The sequence below is a fragment of the Urocitellus parryii genome, chromosome 4 (assembly GCF_045843805.1).
Source record: "Urocitellus parryii isolate mUroPar1 chromosome 4, mUroPar1.hap1, whole genome shotgun sequence".
Taxonomy (NCBI): domain Eukaryota; kingdom Metazoa; phylum Chordata; class Mammalia; order Rodentia; family Sciuridae; genus Urocitellus; species Urocitellus parryii.
The window spans coordinates 142,159,509-142,176,718 of NC_135534.1; the positions used below are offsets into that span (position 1 = coordinate 142,159,509).

Consider the following 17,210-nt stretch of genomic DNA (forward strand, 5'->3'; position numbering starts at 1 on the left):
GTAAAAGGATGGGGAAAAAACATATTCAAATGGATCTCGTAAACAATCAAGGACTTCTATCCTCCTATCAGATAAACAAGCAGGGATATCTATCCTCATATCAAGCCCAAGTTAAAGAAGGGACAAGAGAAGGTCATTTCATACTTAAGGGAATTATATATCAACAAGATATAACAATCGTAAATATTTATGTCCCAAACAGTGCAGCATCCACCTACATCAAACAAACCCTGCTCAGTTTCAAGAATCAAGTAGACCCTGACACAGTAATACTGGGTGACTTCATCTCTCTCACCACTGGATAGATCCTCCAAACAAAAACTAAATAAAGAAGCTATAGAACTGAAAAAATATAATTAATAATTTAGACTTAACAGACATATATAGAATATTTCATCCACGAATGACTGAATATACTTTCTTCTTAGCAGCACACAAATCCTTCTCTAGAATATACCATATGATAGGCCACAAAGCAATTCTTAACAAATAAAAAAAAAACAAAACCAGAGAGATTATAATACCTTACATTTTGTCATCATAATGGAATGAAGTTAGAAATCACAATAAAATAAAAACTAGAAACTACTCTAACACCTGGACACTGAAAAATATGCTGTGTAATGACCAATGGATAACAGGAGAAATCAGGATGAAATAAAAAAATAATATAAATAAAAATAAATAAAAAAAATCCTTAGAGGCAAATGAGAATAGCGACGAACACTATGAAAGCAGTTCTAAGAAAGTTGATTGCATTGAGGTCATTTATTAAGGGAATAGAAAGTCAACAAATAGGTAGTCTAACATTATATCTCAAAGCTCTAGAAAAAGAAGAATAACTAAATAGCAAAAGCAATAGAAGATAGGAAATATTAAAAGCAAAGCCAAAATTAATTAAATTGAAACAAACAAACAAAAAATAATTCAAGGGGCTGGGGTTGTAGCACAGTGGTAGAGCGCTTGCCTAGCATATGTGAGGCACAAGGTTCAATTCTCAGCACCACATATAAATAAATAAAAATAAAGTTCTATCAGCAACTAAAAAAAAAATAGTTAAAAAAAATTTAAAATTTAAAATTCAGATTACTAAAATTCATGATGAAAAAGGAAATATCATGACAGAGGCTACTGAAATAGAATGATAACCAGAAACTATTTTGAAAATTTATACTCTAATAGAAGATCTTGAAGACATCAACAAAATTTGTAGAGACATATGTCTCTATGTCTTCTAGGGCATATGTCTCATATGACCTACCCAAATTAAATCAGGAGGACATAGAAAATTTAAATAGGTCAATTCCAAGCGATGGAATTAAAACCTACCAACATCAAAAGCCTACCAACCAAGAAAAGCTCAGGAGCAGATGGATTCTCAGCTGAATTCTACCAGACCATCAAAGAAAAACTAACACCAGTGCTCCTCAAGTTATTCCACGAAATAGAAAAGGAGGGAATACTTTCAAACTCATTCTATGAAGCTAGTATTACCTGATACCAAAACCAGACAAAGACACATCAAGGAGAGAAAACTTCAGACTAATGTGCCTCATGAACAAAGATGCAAAAATTCTTAATAAAATACTGGCAAATCTCATACAAAAACATATTAAAAAGATGGTGCACCATGATCAAGTGAGGTTCACCCCAGGGATGCAAGGTTACTTCAACATGAGGAAATCAACAAACATAATGTATCACATCAATAGACTTACAGACAAGCATCACCTGATTATCTCAATAGATGGAGAAAAAAAGCATGTGACAAAATACAGCACCACTTTATGCTCAAAATTCTAGAAAAACTAAGATAATAGGAACATACTTCAACATTATAGAAGCTACATATGTTAAACCCAAGGCCAACATATTGGAGAAAAATTGAAAATATTCCCTCTAAAAACTGGAAGAAGATAAGAATGCCCTCTTTCACACTTATCTTCAACATAGTCCTTGAAACTCTAGCCAGAGCAATTAGGCAGAAAAAAGAAATTAAAGGGATCCAAATTGGAAAAGAAGAGCTCAAACTATCCCTATTTCTGACGACATGATTCTATATTTAGAAGCCCCAAAAAACTCCACCAGAAAACTTGTAGAACTCATGAATGAATTCAGCAGAGGAGCAGCATATAAAATTAACACCCGTAAATCAATTCTGTTCCTATAGACCAATGATGATACAGCTGAAAGAGAAGTTAGGAAAATTATCCCATTCACAGAAGCCTCAAAGAAACTAAAAAATACTTGGGAATCAATCTAACAAGAGGTGAAAGACCTCTACAATGAAAACTATAGAACACTAAAGAAAGAAATTGAAGAAGACCTTAGAAGAGGAAAAGATCTCCTGTATTGTTGGATAGGCAGAATTAATATTGTCAAAATGACCATACTGCCAAAAGTGCTATACAGATTTAATGCAATTCCTATTAAGGTTCAGATGATGTTCTTATAGAAATAGACAAAGCAGTCATGAAGTTCATTTGGAAAAATAAGAGACCCAGAATATCGAAAGCAATCCTCAGCAAGAAAAGTAAAGCAGGAGGCATCACAATACCAGGCATTAAATTATACTACAGTATAATAAACAACATGGTATTGGCACCAAAACAGAAATGAAAACCAGTAGTACAGAATAGAAGACACAAAGATAAACCCACACAAATATAGCTATCTTATGCTAGACAAAGGCTCCATAAATGTACATTGGAGAAAAGATAGCCTCTTTAACAAATGGTGCTGGAAAAACTGGAAATCCATATGTAGCAAAGTGAAATTAAACCCCTATCTTTCACCCTGCACACAATTCAAATTGGATCAAGGACCTAGGCATTAGACTAGAGACCCTGTGCCTACTAGAAGAAAAAGTAGGCCCAAATCTTCATCATGCCAGCTTAGAAACTGAATTCCTCAACAAAACTCCTAAAATACAATAAGTAAAATCAAGAATCTATAAATGGGATAGTATTAGCCTAGAAAGCATCTTCACAGCACAGGAGACAAGAACATGTAAACAAGCCCGTGGAATGGGAGAAAATCTTTGCCACCTGCATCTCAACATTAATCTCCAGGATATACAAAAAGCTCTAAAAAAAAAAAAAAGCCCACAAATAACCCAATCAATAAATGGATAAAGGAATTGAACAGGCACTTCACAGATGTGCACAGAAGAAGAAATAAAAATGGTCAACAAGTATATGAAAAAATGTTCAGCATTTCTAGCAATTAGAGAAAGACAAATTAAAACTACACTGAGATTTCATCTCTAGTCAGAATGGCAATTATCAAGAATACAAGTAACAATAAATGTTGGTGAGGATGTGGGGGAAAAGGTACACTCATACATTGCTGGTATGACTACAAATGGGTTCAGCCACTCTGGAAAGCTGTATGGAGATTCCTCAGAAAACTTGGAATGGAACCACCATTTGACCCAGTTATCCCACTCCTCAGTATATACCTAAAGGACTTAGAATCGGCATACTATAGTGATAGCCACATCAATGTGTTTAGCAGTTCTATTCACAGTAGCTAAACGATGGAACCAACCTAGGTGCCCTTCAGCAGGTAAATGGATAAAGAAAATGTTATATACACAATGGAATAATACTCAGCCATAAAGAAGAATGAAGTTATGGCATTTGCCAATAAATGGATGGAATTGGAGACTGTGATGCTAACTAAGTAAAATAAGCCAATCCCCCAAAACCAAAGGCCAGTGTGTTCTCTGATATGTGGATGCTAACACAAAATGGTGGGGGTATGGGCGAATAGAAGTTCATTGGATTAGACAATAAGGAGAAGCCAGAGGGGTATTGATAAGAGAGTAGAATGTATTGGACATAATTTTCCTATGTTCATATATGAATACATGACCAGTGAAACTCCACATCATGTACAACTGCAAGAATGGGATCCTAATTACAATAAATTGTACTCCTTATGTGTATAATATGTCAAATACACTGTACTGTCATGTTTATCTAAAAAGAACAAATAAAAATAAAAAATAAAATTTCAATTAATCAGCCCCCTGAAGTTCCTTAACAGCGACCTTAGGCAAATTACTTAAATTCTTCATGTTTCTACACCAAAAGCAGGGAATGCTAATCAAGACCTCAGAGGGTTTCTGTGAGGATCTGTCTCTAATGATATCCAGTATTACTAAACTAGTTACTTTTCTTTAATTAGCCCTTTCCTGCTTCTGACATTCTACTTTACCCCCACCTCTTGCATTTCAATTTGAGTCATGAATCAGGCAGAGTTGGCAGTGTATCAAAGAGGGAGGCACATGGTTCTGTGTGTTACCAAGCCCATTAATCGTTGGTGGAGGCTGTTGGATATTTTAAGTCCTGAGATTCATAGAAGTTGGAAAGTATTCCTCTACTCCGTGGTCACTACTCATCCCACTTAGGAAATTCTTTTTCTTCATCTGAAGACATCTAGTCCCAGTATGACATATGGAACTGGGCTAGAAGATATACCTTCGTAACAGGATTTTTCATTCAGTGTTTACTGTGTGTTGTATACTGCCTGACACTTAATGGCTTTAATCACTTAATACCCCTCTAAGGTATTACAGTTATTAGCTTTAGTTTACAAATAAGAACACTAAAGCACAGTGAGTGACATACCCAGGAATTTCCACTAAATAGGAGAGCTAGGCTGTGTACTCAATAACTTGCTATCACTCTCCTATGAGAAAGCAAAGCTTTGAGTAAACAAAATGTTACTTTGATCAACCACAAATTGAAAAGTAGAGACTTGAGTATTTGCTGTATTTGTGAGTTTTTGCCTATTGCTTCTATACAGAGATCTCTTTTTAATGAAGGGTGAACTTGTCTTCACTTGTAGCAGTTGGGGGAAGAGAGTTATTAGAAGTATATATAGCAACTACCATTTGTCAGACATTGTCTTGAGGAAGAAGAGTCCAAGGAATGAAGTGCCAGTTTACCTAAGTAGCTTAATGGCTTTTAAAGAGTTGTAGCCATCAAAGAAATTCTGGAGACTTTCTCATCATGCATAAATCTTTCCACATAGCTACTTATTTAGTAAGTATTTGGGTTTTGATGTTGTCACTTCTCTTACAAGTTTAGAAATTTACAGTTTTACTATAGGAACAACTGACTCATCTGATTTGATTAATTGATGTTGAAAATATTCATTTCTTCGTTGGTAAGTAGCAGTAGTGTTTAGTTGAATAAATACTTATTGAGCAGTTATTTCTCCAAACTGTGAAGAAATGGGATAGATCTCATTTTATAAAATACTGTGTAATGTTTATCATCCCCATTTCACAGGGAAGGAAACTGAGGTTTTTGTTTTGGTCTTGTTTTGTTTTTTTTGTGTTTTTTGGGGTATAGGGATTGAACTCGGGGGCACCCCACCATTGAGCCTCATCCCCAGTCCTATTTTGTATTTTTATTTAGATACAGGGTCTCACTGAGTTGCTTAATGCCTCATTTTTTGTTGAGGCTGGCTTTGAACTGGATCCTCCTGGCTCAGTTTCCTGAGCCACTGGAATTATAGGCATGTACTACCGTACCTGGAAGGAAACTGAGATCTTAAAGAAGTGTTGTAGGTAGTAAGTAGAGAGGCTTGGATGCCAACCCAGGTATTGTGTCTTTTTTTTTTTTCTGGTACTGGGAATTTAACTCGGGGGCCCTTTATCCCCAGCTTTTTTTTTTTTTTTTTTTTTTTTTAATTTAGAGACAGGGTCTCACTGAGTTGCTTAGGGCCTCAGCCTCCCAAGCCATTGGGAGTGTGCACACGGGTCCTGGCAGATGTTGTGTCTTTAAGTCTTGTGCTCTTACCGCTCCTCTGTTCTGTGGACTAACATGGAATTTCTTCTGGGCAGAGACCATATCTTAATCATCGTCACCCAGCTCAGTGCCTAGGTTGTTATATATGCTTACAGAATTTTTGAGTGAATGAATAATTTGAAGATGTGTTAGGGAGGATCTGTCTCCCTGATTTATAGTTTGATTAAGAGGATAATATTTATTTAAGTAACAAAGTAAGGTACATAGAAAACAGATGAAACATTTTTTTTTCTAGCTAGGTAGGTCAGGAAAGCCTTTATGGGAAAGATACACTTCAGAGTTCCTGAGATATAAAAGGTTTATTGTTATTGGTATAAATATTTGAACACAGGAGCCCATTTCTGGTGAAAAGAATAGCAAGTAGGTAAATCTCAGTTATGTCCAGAGAATAGAAGGTCAACTGATTAGAGATATGTTCCCAGAATGATGGGGTTTGGCTTTAGGTGGAGCATGGCATGTGAAGGGAAATCATGGAAAGCCAGGCAGAAAAGAAATTGGAACCAGGTTCTAGAAGGCTTCATTTTTCTAATACATATCTCCAGCACCCTGTGGTGTAGTCATACTCTACTAACTATAGTGTCTTTAAGAGCTGGCTGTGAAGTTCATGCATCTTCTCACATGCCATACTTTTCTATGGTCTTCAGTGCCTTTATAACCATATTCATTTAGTCTCCCCTAGGTGCTCCAGTAACTATTAATTTTGCCTTATAATTATTTATATGGTCTTTCCAACTAGTGGGTAACTTTATCAAGGGTAAAATCTGGTTTCATTTACAATTATATCCATTCTTTCAGTTATAAGGGCTAATTTAATCTTTGCATATTGTCAGTACTTATAATGTTTGTACAATTAAATGACTGATGGCATAGACTAATAAATTAAAAGTGTATTTTCCTTAGCAAATATTAAAATAGTGCCTAAAACTATTAAAAGAATAAAGAAGTTAATTTACATATTTATAGGCATATTATGTTTTTGCATGTAATAACATAATAGGAAGAATGCAGGTCAAAAATAAATGTGTATTAATCCTACTGTTTGTTGTATTAAACATTACAGTGTGTTCCATAGTGATGAAATCATGGAACTCAAAATAAATGTTATTCTTTTATTAAGATAGTATGAAAATATAATAATTGATTTTTTAAAAAAAATATTTTTAGGTGTAGATGGACACAACACAATGCCTTTATTTTTATGTGGTGCTGAGGATCAAACCGGGATCCCACCCATGTTAGGGGAGCGCTCTACCACTCAGCCACAATCCTAGCCTCAACAATAATTGATTTTGTTAACTAGAATATATTTAAATGATGATAGGATACACTTAAGTGTGTTTGTTCTTAGATTTTAAAAATTTATCTATTACACACTGAAAATATCCCACTTCATGTAGACAGACATTTCAATTGCAGTATAATTGATTTGTTAAAAGCACTAAGTTGTCAGATATTAATTCAATGTCTGGGCAAATTGCTTAAACTTTGAGTATCTCATTTTCCCTGTCCATAAAGCTGAGTAAGTGTATCTTGGACCACGATTATGAGAATATAGTGAAAGAATATGAATAAAGTGCTTAATATGTCTGGTACACAGTAATGGTAAATAAGTTATAGCAATCATTTTTATTATTTTATTTGGTTGGCACTTAGATACACACTTGGTAGGGTTACCTGATTTAGAATTTAATAATCCTGATTTAATAATCTGAATTCTAGAATCTAGAATTCTCCTTTATCTAAATTTTACTGATTTTATTTTAAAAATAGGCTTATGGAGCTTATTAGAATATGTTGAAATTTTGTCAAGACTATGATTGGTAAATAGCTTATGAATATGAGTAGGCTATTCTAGGTGAACTATAAGTCACAAACAAATGAAAAAAAAGTTTATATAAATAAATATAAAAGTATAAAATTAAAAACAGTGCAGTTTTTAAAATTCATCACACTGATATTTTAAAAACAATTATATAGGTCAGAAATTAGACGGACATAAATACATTTATGTTATTCTTGTCGGTATACATAGATACAATCCACTTGGAAGACAATTTGGAAATGCTTAGTAGGAGCCATACTGGTTTTTATATTGATTCAACATGGTAGTTCTACTTCAGGAAACACATCATAAAAAAAGGATCTATAAGATACAACATCTGTTTAAAATGTTTATAGTAGTTTTATCATTGCTATAGTTATGTAAAAATATGCAAAGAGGGAAAATTTTTGTAGGAAATTTTAAATTAATTATGTTAAATGGGTTGTATTATGAGTGATTTTTTTCCTTTTGAACATTTGCACATATTTGATATTTATGAAATTAAATGAAAGTGGTTAGAAATTATTTCTTTTCCTTGGTAAATATTAGTGCCAAAACTACTGAAAGAATGAAGTAGTTAATTATTTATTGGCATATTGTAAAATTGTTTCAAGGTCTGAGTTTTAGAAAAGGTAGACCTAAGTGGAAAAAAGTCTTGGATAATCTTCAGTTTAGAGCCAGGTATCTGTCTTTAAAATTAATACGACCTGAGATATATGCTGTTATATGACAGAAAAGGAGAGAACCTTAAGATGAAGAAACCAAGATTTAAAGGTCAAGACTATTTGTTTTTAAAATTACTTCTTTTTATTTTAGAATTGATAGATGTCACATGTACCCTGCTGCTTTTAAACCCAGACTTTACCACGGCATGGAATGTAAGGTATGTAGTTTTCATCAGTGATAAGATAAAATTTGTCTAGATTTATTAAGTCTTAGAAGCTCTGTGAGTTGTTAGCTGTTTGAAAAATAAAGTGTAAACCATATGTCCAGGACATCCTAAATTTATTTCTTCAATCCCTTCTTCATAATATCTTCATAGCAATTCTAACACATAAACCATGCTCCTTTTTGCATTTCTGTGTTCAATAAACTTTTGTCTAAAATATAAATGGCCATGTTGAGTTTTGTTTGATGTATGCTTTTACTTTTCTTCCTTTCTAGGGGTCATAGGCAACTGGTATAATTGATTGGATTATAAGGTGTGTGAGAAGCTCTGCAGTACAGTAGAAAGGGCATAGGACGGGGATTCAAAGCCAAGAACTTTTAATCTCAGTTTTATCACTAATATTGAGGGGCATAACATTCAAAAATCTCTGATACTCAGTAGTTGGGTGTCACATTTTATTTATATATTACATTCTTTGATTCTGATTATTGCAGCTTTCAAACCCAAAATATTTGATAGAAATATCACAATTCAGATCAAGATATATTTCATATTTTCCCATAGAAAAGAGCCAGAGATTATAATTCTCTATCTTTAAAGATGGCTTAAGTCATACTTTAATTTTATGTATTTTAAGCAATCACATTTTGAGTTGCTACTGAATTTCATGTGTGCAATGGATTTTTAAGAAGATAAGTTCTATTATATGTCTTTTCACACTGTCCTTTAAATAATTAATAATTAGTTATTTAAAGTATAGAATAAGATGTAAGACTTTACTTTTTTTATAATTTTAAAAATCTGATTCTCTTGTGAAAAGCATTGCAGTGGTAAAGGAATAGATTAATGTTTATTGAGAGGCTACTATATACTTGGGGTTGTCCTGTGACTTTATATGTTATGTCATGTTTCAAACAATACTTGACAACATTTGTTCATTCATCAAATATTTATCAATTAACTTATATACTAGGTGTTAGGTCCTGGGGATAGAACCATGAATAAAACAAACAAAAATTCCTATTCTTGTGGAATGTTTATTTTAAAAGGGGAAGAAAAGCAATAAGGGCATTTATAAGTGAAATATATAGCAGATCACTTGGTGATAATTCCTGTGGAGAAAAAGTAGGAAAAGAATGTAGGGAAGGCCAAACACAGAACAGGAGGAGTGGCATTACAGTTTTAAATCTGTGTCATTTGAGCAATCCTTTGATTTCTCGGGTGAAAAGCCTTCCAAGGAGAAAGAATAGCAAGTGGAAAAGCTATCAGTATTGCCTGCCAGTGTTCCTGGTTGTTCTGGGACAGCAAGGAAGCCAGTGTAGCTAGAGGATCATGAATGAATGTTAGTGTAAGACATGTGCTCAGAGAAACAGGCCAGCTCTCACAAGGTTTAACTGTTGTAAGGACTTTGACTTTGGATAAAACAAAGTCATTCAAGGTTTTCAAGCTAAGGAGGGACATTAACTTAGGTTTTAAAACTCTGATTCCCGGGGGTTGGGGTTGGGGTTGTGACTCAGTGGTAGAGTACTTGTCTAGCATGTGTGAGGCACTGGGTTCGATTCTCAGCACTGCACAGTAAAAAAAGGTCCAACAACAACTAAAAAAGAAAAAAAAAGTACATATATAATATATATACATAATTGAGAAGTGAAAAATGAATTGAGAAGTGAAAAATGAATTTTAAAAAATCTCTTGTTTCCTGTGTGGAAAGTAGACTATAAGGAGTGTAGGGAGTGGTTGGGTAGTTAGGGAGTGCTTCCAATAATTAAGGTGAGAGATGTTGAAGAACAGCTCAATAGAAATGGTAAGAAGTAGTGAAATTTTAAGCTTTAGAAAATAGGAAGAAGGGAGACAAGTCTTACTCTGTTTTTTGCTCTGAGTTTACCAAAATGGAAATGTGTGGAAGACGAGTATATTTGGGAGGTAGGGGTAGGGGTAAGTGCTAGTTGGCAGTTAATAGTTTCAGTTTAGAACATGTTAGGTTTGTGTCCATGTATTTCTATATTATCTGCAGTTCAGGGAGGTGTTCTGGGCCAGATATAAATGTGGGGATTGATAACATATAGATGGTTTGAAAACCATGAAACTGTTGGCATCTTTTTTTGGAGTGGGTATAGATAGTGAAAATAAGCAGTCCAAAGATTGAGCCCTGGGACACCATAGTATTTTAACAGTTGCATACTCCAATACAGTAGCCATTGGCCACAAGTGGCCAAGTAACCCCAAAGTGAAATATATCAATGATTTTTATATTGATAACTCCTTGAAATTGTAAAATTTTGGATATACTGAATTAAGTGAAATACGTTTGTATTTATTTCTAATATAACTTAGACAATTTAAAATCTTACATATGCTTACTTTTGTGACTCATTGTATTTCTATTGGATAGTACTGTTTTAGCATTTCAAGATGAGGAAAAATCAGCAAAGACGACTTTTAGGAAGGTACTGTGGCCTTACAGTTGAGAACTTTCTCATATGAGGGGGCCATGTCTTATTTCTTTTCCCCTTATATTTCTCTAGTGCCTGGCACATAATATATATGCGATTTGAAAGCTGGGAACTGAAAATAAGTCATGTTAAGTGAAAAAGACATGAAGATAATAGGGAGAGGGGAGTATTACATTTTTATTCACATTGTGATATTCCTCATCGTTTGAGAAGAACTGAAAATCTCAGCAAAAAATTAACTAGCATAACATATATACAGATCTGTATATATGTGTATACACACATACATATATATATACACACACATATATGTGCACATACACATTATTTATTGTATATTTTTAAGGCAGTGCAGTGTAGGAGAAAGAACCTACTCTTAGAGAATTTCTGTTTCATCAGTTATCAGTCAGCTTAAGACAAAACTTTAAATTTCTCAAGAGTTTTATTTTCTTATCTGTGAACAAAAAGATTTTAAATTTTCATGTTTCTTTTGAAACTTGTTTTTTTTTTTTTTTCATTACATGTGATTGGTCTTATGAAGGGCCATTGTCTCCTGGATGAGTAGAAAGGGAATCTTGATTTTTAAAAAGTCAATTGCAGGTATGTGTTCTAGTAAATTTTATTTATTAGTATAACTGATTGATATTTAAAGACATAGAATTAAGGGTAAATTTTACATTCTGAGTAGAAATCAACCAGCTTTGGAAATAAACTGGTCTAACATGTAAGGTCTGTATTACAAATCAAATACTCTGCACTTTGTTTACTTGTTTATATATTTCTTTTGCAGTAACCCTGGGAGACATTGGGTCATTTTTTACTGTATTTTACAAACTGGTAAAAGATAATACTCCTCTAGTTCAGTTTGTAAGTGCTGTGGTCTTAGGGGGAAAATTAGGGCATGAACAAGTTTTTGAGCTAGCTCTTATAGTGAGTGATGCATATGCTGGGCTTTGTGGCACATTCTTGTAACCCCATCTATTCCAGAGGCTAAGGCAGGAAGATCACAAGTCGGAAGCTAGCCTCTGCAACTTGGAGAGATCCTGTCTCAAAATTTTATAAAAAAATAAATAAATAAAAGGGATGGGGCTAGGGATGTAGCTCATTGGTAGAGCACCCCTGAATTCAATTCCCAGTCTAATAAATTAATTAATTTTTAAAATTCTGCTAGTTATAAAAAGCTATTTTTTTCTACTTTCAACATTTGTGGATTACTTAATGAAAGAGGTTGATTTCATAATAATATCCAATTTTTTTCATTAGTTAAAGCAAAACATCTTTGAGCAACTAGAAGAGCCGACACAAGGCTCCAGGGATTCAAGTTCTTCATTCAGCATATTGATTTAAATTTGGTAACTATAATTTGAAGATTTTATGTTTGGTTTTGACACTTGGAGCTAGGAAACCTTGAATGAGTTACTGAACCTCTCTAAGTCTCAGTTTCCTCATCTGTAAAATTGAGATAATATTAGATTAAACCATATGAAATTGGTTTTTTTCTTTTTTTATTTATTTCTTACATACATGGCAATAGTAGAGTGCATTACCTTCATAATTTTTCATTCACAGCACAATTTTTTTGTAACTCTGTATATAAAGTATTTTCACACCAAGTTATGCCATTATACATGAGCTTTCTTATTTTTTTGCATACAATTCTTAATACACTTTTATACCACCATTTATCATATCTCTATTTGTATATAAGGTATGTTAACACCAAATTCACATCTTCATACATGAATTTTGTATAATGATGACCCTCTCCTTCCACCATCCTAGCTATTCCCCTTCTCCCTTTCTTTCCCTCCTACCCCTATTCTCTATCTAGAGGTAATTTTCCTCCCATGCTCTCCCTCCCTATCCCACTTTGAGTCACCCCCCCTTATATCAGAGAAAACATTTCGGCATTTGTTTTTTTGGGATTGGCTAACTTCACTTAGCATAATCTGCTCTATTGCCATCCATTTCCCTGCAAATGCCATGATCTTATTGTTTTTTAGTGCTGAGTAATATTTCATTGTGTATAAATGCCACAATTTTTTTATCCATTCATCCACTGATGGACATCTAGGTTGGCTCCACAGTTTAGCTATTGTGAATTGTGCTGCTATAAACATTGTTGTGGCTGTGTCACTGTAGTATGCTGTTTTTAGGTCCTTTGGGTATATTCCGAGAAGAGGAATAGCTGGGTCAAATGGTGGTTCCATTCCCAGCTTTCCAAGGAATCTCCAGACTGCTTTCCAAATTGGCTGCACTAATTTGCAGTCTCACCAGCAGTGTATGAGTGTACCTTTTTCCCTGCATCCTCGCCAACACTAGCTGTTGTTTGTCTTCATAATGGCTGCCACTCTTACTGGGGTGAGATGGTGTCTTAGCATAGTTTTAATTTGCATTTCTCTGATTGCTAGAGATGATGAGCATTTTTCCGTATATTTGTTTATTGATTGTATATCCTCTTCTGAGAAGTGTCTGTTCAGGTCCTTGGTCCATTTGTTGATTGGATTATTTGGTTTTTTGGTGCTTATCTTGTTGAGCTCCTTATATACCCTAGAGATTAGAGCTCTATCTGATGTGTGAGGGGTAAAAATTTGTTCCCAAGATGTAGGCTCCCTGTTCACCTCACAGATTATTTCTTTTGCTGAGAAAAAACTTTTAGTTTGAATCCATCCCATTTGTTGATTCTTGGTTTAAACTCTTGTGCTATAGGCATCTTATTAAGAAAGTTGGGGCCTAGCCCCACATGATGAAGATTAGGGCCTACTTTTTCTTCTATTAGATGCAGAGTTTCTGGTTTATGAAACTAACACCATTCTCTAAGAGAAGGAATTGGTTTTCTTGGATAAATGGCTGATTCTAGGATCAAGGTAGGAAGTATACAAGATGAGCCTAAAGCATCTTATAAAGGAAGAAATGTGTTCAAAAAATCAGCATGGTAAGGGTATGCTAAAGGAATATAAAACCTGTTGAAAGAGTTTTCAATAAGGCACTGAAATTATTTGAGCAACAAAGTAAATACATATCCACCCCCTTATCCTGGGGAGGTATGTACCAAGACCCCCCAGCACATGCCTGAAGCCAAGGAGAGTTTGCTTTTTTCCACCAAGTGACTAATGGGCATAGATAAAGGATGATTGACATCCTGAGCCATACAGACGAAATTTCATCCTGCTACTCAGAATACATGCACTTTAGAATTTGTGAATTATTTCTGGAATTTTCCATTTAAAATTTTCAAAACTACAATTGATTCTGGATGACTTAAGTTGCAGATAAAGGGGATTATTGTAATATAGCAATGGTTTAGACCCCATATCCATAAGTCCATACTGATATAAATGAATCAATTAATAAGTAGGGGACAGATATCTTGTTAATTTATCTTATTTATCTGGATGGTTCCCTCAAGGATTTGGAGCTTAATTCCAGACACCTTAATTGTGCAGTGTGCACTGAATAAAAAATCACAGTGACTTCCTTCCTAAAAGTACTAAAGAAATCTGACATATATTACCTCAGCCCAGTAATCCAAATCAGCATCAATAGCATCTTGATACTATGTGTCCCTACTATGCAGACATGAGAATGACCCTTTAGCTGTGTGGTCATCCTCTGCCAAACCCATAACACTAATCTAATCACGAGAAATACAGTATATACAATACCTGACCAATACTTTCAAAACTATCAAGGCCATTAAAAACAGTGTAAATTTGAAGAGCCTAAGAAGACATAACAACTAAATATGTGGAATCGTGGATGGGACTTTGAAACAGAAAAAGGAATTTGGTAAAAACTAAGGAATTCTGAGTGAAGTGTGGACTTCCACTAATAATATATCTTTATGAACCATCAGTTTTGATAAGTGAACCACAGTAATATAAGATGTTGTTGAGGAAAACTGGGTGCGAAGTGTACAGGAATTCTCTGTATTATCCTTATAACTTTCTGTAAAAATCTGGAAGTTATAAAATAAAAAAGTTTATTTTTTTAGAAAAGTTGAATACTAGCAGTTTCATGTAACTCAACAAATACTTACTATAAGATTGTTGTGGTAGTTATTAGGTAACATATGTAAATCACTTAAAATAGTACCTGATTCAGGAAATGTTCTGTAGATGATAATTTTTACAAGGATGGCTGTTATTATTTTTGTTGCTTCAGACAGAGTAACTGAGATTGAGGGAAAAAAGATGGCATTTATTTAGTCAATATTTATTATGTGCCAATTACTGAACTAACCAGTGGAGATCATAATCAAGATACAGTTTGAGATAAAAAATAGAAAAACCTAAAAAGTAAAATAAACTTTGTGGAAGTATAAAAAGTATAGTTATCTCCTAGAGAAGGGAAGCATGCTGCTTACTTTAGTAAACCTCTGAAGGTTCCTATGGGCCTGTTTAACTATAGAGAACTAGCTGATTTTCATAATGATGAACAGGAGGACTTGAAAGGAAAGTGATGAGTTTTTTTTTTCATATATTCTTCAGTTATTGAACGAAATATACAGCAAAGATTAAGATATTGTTTGAAAAATCTGCTTTGTGGAAAATCTCATTCCTTTTATAATTCTTTTTGTTGTTTTTTTAAAGTCCCTCATTCTTTTTCCTTCTCACCCTTTTTTAGAAGGCAGCCCTCATAATTTCTTTCCACAAAGATTATACCTAAATTATGGTACTTTCTTCACTAACTCTGTTCTCTAATCTCCAAAAAATACCAACACCTTTTCCCCTTCGAGTTAGTTCTCTCCATGATTATTTGATGATCCTAGCTTCATTCCTCCTCTGTAAGCAGTGTCTCATTTGGGAATTTTAACATTATTTATATCAGTGACTATCATCACAACAGCCTTTTTTTTTTTAAGCTATCTAGTCGTTTTCCAGAGCTTATCATATTAATATCTTAACTTGTTTGAGTTAGAGTACTTTTTGAATCCTTGAATGAATGGAAATTTTATCTCCAGCCATATTCTTACTTGAATCTCAAATTTGTTAGAGCAATTATTGTTTTTTAATTATATCTATAGGATATGCAATTGCCATAATGTAACCACTTAGTATACTTCTTTTTAAGGTGTCTTTTAAAAATTTGTTTACAACAGTATACAACCACTTACAAGTGTTCAGTCCTGCCTCTAGGAATGTTTATTAAATTGATATTTAAATTTTGCTTTCTTTTTTATGATTCTATGGCATTCATAGATATCATTGATTAAAGTTGTTTCAGACTATATTATCTTCCCCAAATGCTAATTCATTGTTCAAAAGAAATTCATTGTCCATAATTAAAGAAATTTAGTAAAGAGTTAGTTATTTATTTAGTTAGTTAGTAAAGAGATGACTCCCTCTTTTCTGAAGAAAAAATTTATTATATCTCTTATATCTGGGAATAAAGAAAAGCAGTTGCAAATAAGGGCAAGTCTTGAATTTAGCAAATGGAAATTAAGGTTAAAAAATAAATTCTCTATAATAGTGGATTTGAACTTTAATATTTCTCTCTGAAGGGCTATTAAAACACAGATTACTCGCCCACTTTTATTAAAATACAGATTACTTGCCCACTGTTTCTCATTCAGTGTGCCCAGGTGAGGCCTGAACATTTGCATTTATCCTAAGTTCCAGATGAGGACTGATGTTGGAATCACATTGAAAAGCACTGCTCTACAAAGTAGTTAAAATTACATAGAACAATCTTTTACCTCCTTTTTCTTCATAAATATTCCTACTTATTGTATACAAAAAAATATTACTGATCTCAAAACAGAAAACATCTAAGACTATAAAAGCAATTGACTTGCATTACATTTCTTTTTAATGATAAATAGGTTTCCTGTCCATTGAAAAGAAAATAGTCCATAAATCCATTTATTAAAATGACTATAAACCTTCTGGGTGTTGCTTCAAATTATAAAATTACTAACCTTAAAACAATTATAAAATACAAGTATTCATTGTCACTAATTAGTGTTTTCATTAAAAAGGAAGTTATTTTCCTTATCAAATAAAAATTTAGAAATAGTTTATTGCTACTAAAAAGAATTTTTTGTGGTATTTAGGAACCAAATCCATCTAATCCAATATAAGAGACTGACTCTGGTTTTGTTGAGTAGAAACTTCTCTAAAATAAATTAATAATCAACTCTACCCCAAGAAGGACATTTTAGAATTAATAAGTAAGAGCAAATGATTTGATTTTATTATAAAATAATAGATATATTGAGAATT

General features: G+C 33.4%; 1 protein-coding gene across 1 annotated transcript in view; it reads left to right on the plus strand.

Moving 5' to 3' along the window:
- Ptar1 (protein prenyltransferase alpha subunit repeat containing 1) overlaps positions 1-17,210 on the plus strand; it is a 54,481-nt gene that overhangs the window by 13,780 nt on the left and 23,491 nt on the right. Inside the window, exon 3 of the mRNA XM_026389248.2 lies at positions 8,461-8,527. Within this exon, the coding sequence (XP_026245033.1) occupies positions 8,461-8,527 (67 nt within the window). The remainder of the gene's footprint in view (positions 1-8,460; positions 8,528-17,210) is intronic.